Below are 6,810 nucleotides of genomic sequence, written 5' to 3'. Positions count from 1 at the left end.
ACTTGGTGCGCAGTAAAATTTCTCCCCAACCCCCTCCTAGTTTTATTCCCAGTAGCCAGCAGAAGACCACAGCAGCAGAGCACAAGTCCCCAAGGCCTCTTGGCACCCCTGCACAGCAACGTAAGCACCTGTGCAAGACGTATAGTAACAGCAGAGGAAAGGTCAAGAGCTAAGGTTTCATTAACATACATGGGTAGAGAGCAAAGCCTCGGGACTCGACGTGCTTGCCAAAGGACTGACGAGCAAATGGGCCGCCGGTCCTACCCGCCCCAGAGAGTCCGGGTGGGACTTGGAGCCCAGCAGGTACCAGATCATGGGGAGTGACTCCAGTGACACCCAGTGTCTCCCCTCAGACAGATGGGTTCCTGCCAGCTCGAGCCACAGAGAGGCCGGTCCTTGTACTGGACTGGGAGGAGGGAGACTACTGGGAGCGACGTAAATAATACAGGCGGGATAGAGGAGCAGTTTAATATCAATTAAAACAATTCTATCATTTATTAAGAGGTCAAATAGCAAATAGTCGCTCCATCTTCCAATGACAGCGCCCGAAACAGGATGTTAAGGGCGGGGGAAAAGAGGGGGGCTTGAACCTGAGAAAGGGACCAGAGTAAAGAGAAAACACTGTGCCGTCGTCTTGTGCAGATCGAATCCTCTCCCAGCAGCGGCAGCCTCCAAAGAGTTCAACGAGAAGGGCTGTTGAGGGGGGTGGGGTACTTTCTCCCTCTTCACTCCCAGTCGCCCATGAGAGAGAAAGTCCCAGATCTGCACTGCAAACTCATCTCCGAGAGAAGCTCTTCTGAAAATCTTTGTTCGTTTTTGCCGTCACGGGTGAAAGGTCTGCGACAGAGAAAGAGAAGGGAAAAAAAAACAAACCAACAAAACAAAGCAAACAAGAACCCCACGCGGTAAAGCAGCAGTCACAGACTAGGAGAGCAGAGAGCAATTCAAAGCCGCGGCCCTGGCAGAAGAGACGCAAGGCGGGCCTAAGCGTGTGCTCTCTGATCGTGGCTCGTCGTATTTTCAGGTCACAGACCAAGGAGAGCCCACTCTGCTTTCTGCACTGCAGGAACGCAGATCTCTGCTTAAACTCTCCCTGCTTCCCTCCCAGGGGAGCTGCACTACAATTTCCTTGTTCCAAACGGCTGGACAGGCACCAAAGGACAGCAGGAGGGAAAAGGCAGGGTTTCTGCCTCACTAGGACCGTTAGGACAGGCTGACACAGTCAGCGCCGAGCAGACAGGCGAATCGGCTGTTTCCCTATGCTTTTTCTTCTGCAAGAAGTTTGGGCAGTCTTTCTCACGCTCTCCTTAGGGAGAGGAGAGAAGAGAGGCCACCAACGTTAACCCTCCTGCATAGCCTGCATTTCTCTCACAGCAGAAGCAGCGGGTTCATGTGTTTGTAAAGGAGGAGCTCGAGGAGACCACAGGGACGTTCCGCAGTTGGTACTTACTCTTCCCTTGTCGTTTCCTGGCGCCACTAGAGGAGCGGGTTCTAGCTGAAGATGGGATAGAGACAGAATGGGCGCTGCTGGTGCTGGGCCCGTCGCACGAGTGCTCCTCGCTCACAGGAGCGCGGCTTTGGCTAGGTACGTACGGGACTGGTTTTGTACTGAAACAGAGGTGGGACAGACGCTGCAGTAAGGGAATCCCTGTGGTCTGGTGCGATTCTTCAGACACGAGCCACACCTGTTCGCAGCAGCACGGCTGATATCGCACGGAGCCAGCGGTGCCCAGGATCTCCATACGTCCCAGCAAGAAAGAGCCTATTACAGTTACAAGTTTCACCGCACAAACACCTCCCAGACGCACGGTATCCTTTCCTGCCAGATGCAGAGCTTCAGCGGGAAGCTGGCAGGGGCTCCCAGGAAAAGAGAGACGCTCACTTGGTCTTTGGAAGAGGAGGTCCTCCAGTTCCCAACCGCTCTCGTCTCCTGTGTACGTTCCAAGCGGGCTTCGCTGCACAGTCCATAAGTGCCACCTTGGTCACTCTGCCTGTAGTTGGCCAGAGGGAAACGTTGCTTGGACCCAACCTACTATATATAAAGGAGGCTCCTCAGTGCTTGCCTTATTACAGCAAGCTCCAGCCACCTCTCCCCAGTCCACCCATTCCCAGGCTCTGGTGATAGCCTCGTCCCTAAGCTCCGAACCTCTTGCAGTCACAACATGGGCCGTGAGAAACCAGACTGATCGGGTCGGTAGCTCTCATTAGGTTCACCAAAAGAGGAGGAATGCCCCCCCCCCCCGCCGCCTCCCTCCCCCCGGTTTTCTGCCCTGTCTAGTCCGCATCGACACCGCTATGGATGAAATCAAGAGCCTGCTAAGCCACTAAGCAAAGGCCGCCACAGAAAGAACAGAGAGCTAGGCATCTCCTAAATTGGACTAGATTTCAACCAGGCATTCAAAAGACCTTCCACCCCCCTCGCCCCAAAGATATCCCCTAGGCAGCATTCCCAGACCCCGCTCTGGTCATTCAGCCCTACTTTACCTCTGGGTTTGTTGGCATAAGCCGAGCTGATCTTCCCTACTAACACGAGCAGCCGCTGCTCGCGTGCATCGCGAAGCCGAAAGTACGCCTCCCGCCAGGACTCAGCCTCTTCTGGCTTCTCATTCTTGAAGTCTCGGAGACAGTGATTGCGCCACAGTTGGTCCGTATCCTCAGTGAGGAACTGAAGCAAAGGCACACGTAAGCTGGGATCCCTCCTGACACCTTCACTCCCCTCTCTCCCTCGGCACCAGCTAGTGCCAGTGCCACTGGAATAGCACAGAGGGCAAGACGGCTTAGGGGCCAACTTGCAGCAAGAGATCGGCCGATGGCAAATGCAGGAACTCGAGACTAGCAAAAGCCACCCCTTGCTATAAAGAGCGTTGGTCTTTACCATTCTGCTGTTGCAAGTGAGGACAGAACATCACTTCCACACCTCACCCTCCCTTCCCCAGGCCAAGGCACCCACATGATTACATTCCTCCATGCGACACAGCTGCTCTGGGGTGCATCTCTCCAATACTGGCCTCAGAGCTGAGAAAGGGACGCCACTCGCTTCGTGGATTGCTAGAGCAAAGCAAGATGCACACAGTATCGATCCTGCTTCTTGCTTGCCGAGGAAAGGGCTTGACGCCTTGAAACGCGGTGGAAAAACCTGCAGTGCTGCGTGACGCCACGCAATAGGAGGGCAAGGAGGAAGGAACCGTAGGTGCCGTAGCTCTAGGGAGCCGTCGGGCACCAGTACCTCCAAGTCAAGAGGTGCGTGCGCAAGACTCTGTCTCACACTATTTCCAGCGCTTTAGCACTCCCTGAAAGCATGCTGGGTGCTGAGTCCCGCAGCACCTGAGCTTTCAGTGGGATCTGTCCCCTACTAGCTAGCTTGCCTTGCAACAAGGGGCAACTCTTCACATGCTCCAAGCCAGATGCTGCGGAGAGGTATACAAACAAGCTACCAAGACGCCAGGCACGGCTCAGGACTTTAAGACAGATGAGGAAAGGTACTTGCAGTCCATGTTGTTACTGAGCACTCTGACGCATTGCTGATACAGAGACAGCATCTCGGGCAAGGAGGTAGCCTTGGAACCCGAATACACGGGCATCCTTGAATACACCCGGCAGCCTTTAAAACCTTCTTCACTCTCTTCAGCTGGTGACGACACTGCTGTAAAGTGAAAGACTTGGAGTAAGAAGAGAGCGGAGAAAAGAAGAGCCCACCCTGCTGAATGGCACAGCAGACACCAATTGGAGTCACCCAGAAGCGACCTAAAGGGCGAAGTCTTCTCTAAAAGACCTGCCACCTAGTTCAGAAAGGGCACGTCCAAAGCCCAAGCCTCAGGAAGGGTCAGCAAAGGATCTTCCTCATTTCTGCTAGAGCATGTGGGAGAGCAGCCCCCTTCCTCTGAAACCTAGGCTCTGGGCATCAGACGCAGGACACCAGACCCCAACAGAAGGGCTTGAACCCAGCCGGCATCTGCTCCCACTCTCTCCCACAAACAATGGCTGCAGCCCCGCTCAAACCTATTTTCCTGCCCAGCATACCTTTCCCTTTTGCCTGGGAGCGGGCAGTGGACTTGATGCAAGGAACAGGGCGGTAACGGGCCGGGAGCAGGGCCAGCGGGTTGTCTGGTAACGGTGGTGGCACATCTAAAAGTATCTGGAAGGAGAGGATGTCCGTGCACGTAAGCCAACAATACAGCAGAACGTTGCATCCTGCCAGCATACAAACAGCACTGAACTGCATTTTGTTTGCTATGTCGAATAAGCCCCTCAACGCTCCTCAGCTTGCGCCACAACGTAGCCTCACGGGGAGGCTGCCCTTCTGCCACGTTACTGTGGCTCTGTCCAGGCTGTGAATACAAAGAAGCCAAAATTTGGGATCGGAATCGCTCCGCTCCCTCCACTAAGAGCCATCCACAGTGGCAGAGGAGAGGGGAATCTCACGAGCTGAGGGAAACCTAAAACTTTGATAGGAGGCACTTGCTAGAACGAATGGCAAAGCAGGGTTTTAAAATGCTGCCGAGAGTGGAAAAACACTGTTTTGAAGAGCAAAGTGTTCCAGACTTGAGTAAAAAGATGAGGCACTAAAGGTTTTGCACATCAGTCCCTGTTTATATACAAAACCCTGGCACTCATGTGGCTATGAATTTGTACAGAAATAATGCTCATTTTTCAAGCTTTCACCCAAGAAGGTCTGTCCGACCCCTACCGTTCTGTCTTCTAGAATCAGCTGCACTGTTAACACCAGATCTCCCACTTGTCCCCCACTTCTGGAGGCCAACGGATTTCGTTAAGAAAATTGTAGTGCTGACAGAGATTTTTGAAAGGTCCATTTTAGAGACGCATCGATACTTGGGAGGAGGGACAGGGGAACCTCGCTGGCGGGTGGAGCTGCACTGCACATTAGGTTGGATTCGAAGCTGACCCACATCTCAAGGTATTCTGCATGCTTAAAAGTAGATCACGCCCAATATGCTCTCCTACGAGGACTGAGCTGAAGGTGTTCTCTTTTAAATACACACCACCCCCCCCCACCCCCCCCCCCCCATTTTTTAATAAAGAGGGGTTTGCCTATTGCATTTCTTTACTCCCCTCTCTCTCTTCACCCACTTTTCCAGCAGAGCTCCGCTCCAACAGCACAAAGCAATGCCTGCGGCATAGAGCATACGAAACACACGGTGGCTCCCGGCAGGAACCAAGAGTCACAGACCTAGTACCAATGAGACACCCCAAGCACACCCTGGTGCAGAACCAAGCCCAGCACTTCCAAGGGGAAAACTAACAAGCCCCAGGTGCCAGAGGCCCGAGAACAGCTGATGCCACCTCCTTTCTTCCTTTTCGGATCCTTCAAAACCTTACCCGCTTTGGTTCACGAGACTCTGGTAGTTCCTTCTCTGCCTCTGTCTCATTGGTTCGCTTGCGGCTTGGACTTTTCTGGCTTGGGCTTGAGCTGGTGGCACTGGCTCTGCAGCCGTCCGGTTTGCTGTGCCCTTGGTCTTTCTCCCCAGCTGACACAGAGGGCTTGAGCACTTTCCTTTTCTTTTTCTGGGGCTGGTCATAGTTGAGGTACCACTCAAAGGACATTGTGGGTTGTTCAAATTCATCCTTCTCTTCCCCCTCCCCAAAATTTGAAGAAAAGCCCTTTGATTTTTCGTCCACGACAGAGACTTTGCGCTTCCCTCTGCCATCCAGTCGCTGCTGCTCGTGAGAAGACTTGCGCTCTTTGGTTCCACTCATGTTCCCTTTCTCACAGAGCTCACCCGGGTACCTCTCCCAGCCTGCAGCTCTCGTATCCCAGTCAAGCGTTAAGCGTTTGAAAGAAGAACTGAGGATGACAAACTGCCCTCCGTGGCTTCCACGCTTGCTCTGACAGGCTCCCTCCTCGTGCCTGGAATGTAGCGAGCCTCATCACAATGGCACCATGGACACCGAGAACCTCACCGCAGCGGCACCTCGGACACGGGCCTGCAGCACGTAGCCAATTCCATTGGAAGCTTGCGACTATTCAAGAGCTGAAGAGGGAACCCACATCTCGCCTGCAGACCCTCCACTCTTGTCAGTGCTGCCTACAGTCTCTCTCTCTCCTCTCAACTAGAGTCTGTGCTAAAAAGGCGACTGATCCCTTCCGCGACCACTGCCTCTCGACCCGCTCCTTTCCATTCCCCTCCCCATACCCCAGTGAAAAAGGTTCTTTCTCTTCACGCACATGCTGCCAGGCGAGGCTCTGCCAGCTCGTGCAGCGGCTCCGCAGGCCAGGGAGGGAAGAGGCGCCCTCTCCGACTTGCAGCCCAGTGAGGGGGCTGCAGGTGAAGGGAACGTACTTCTACCTCTGCCACCCAGGTGGTTTGGGACATCCCTTCACCGAGATGTCGACCAGCTTTTTAGTTACAGTGTTGTAGGGAGCCTCAGGCAGGAAGACGGTCGAGGACATCTTTGCCACCTAGACTGGCACGTCCTGGGCGTATGCAGAGAAACCAAGAGAAACCAAGGCAAGGAAACGGGAGAACGGGCAAACAGAGCGCTGAGACAACAGAAGCCCGTATAGGGAAGAAAGACTCCAGAGTTCACGGAAAGACACCTCTCCAGGGGCCACCAAAGACTAACACAGCCCCCCGGGCCAAAACTGCCCTCTGCTGCTCACTTCACAGTTAATAGCGACTGCCCCGTTGTGGCCGGCTCCCCGCTCTCTGCTGCGGCCTCAGCGAGGCCACCGGAAACCACAGGCCTCGTGCAGCACTCGGGCTCCCCAACCTGCCCAGAGGAGCTCTGCTCCAGGGCACCTCCTCACACTCCCACCAACCCCTGGGTCTGCAGGCTCACGTCGCACACCTG

The 6,810-nt window shown here is 54.4% G+C and overlaps 1 protein-coding gene across 1 annotated transcript; it reads right to left on the bottom strand.

Annotated features, from left to right (window-relative positions):
- Positions 1-1,450: 1,450 nt before the first annotated feature.
- On the bottom strand, positions 1,451-5,715 carry LOC147412589 (elongin-A-like; the record flags this gene model as incomplete). Its single annotated transcript, XM_086481205.1, has 7 exons — positions 5,338-5,715; positions 4,021-4,135; positions 3,488-3,643; positions 2,951-3,048; positions 2,485-2,665; positions 1,883-1,991; positions 1,451-1,608 (listed from the first exon to the last, which is right to left on the bottom strand). Coding segments are annotated over exons 1-7 (1,195 nt in total), but the record flags the coding sequence as incomplete, so codon positions are not given.
- Positions 5,716-6,810: the final 1,095 nt, after the last annotated feature.

This window comes from Leptosomus discolor, unplaced genomic scaffold (genome assembly GCF_034619465.1).
Source record: "Leptosomus discolor isolate bLepDis1 unplaced genomic scaffold, bLepDis1.hap2 HAP2_SCAFFOLD_198, whole genome shotgun sequence".
Taxonomy (NCBI): domain Eukaryota; kingdom Metazoa; phylum Chordata; class Aves; order Leptosomiformes; family Leptosomidae; genus Leptosomus; species Leptosomus discolor.
This window is presented reverse-complemented; position numbering and strand designations above follow the sequence as displayed.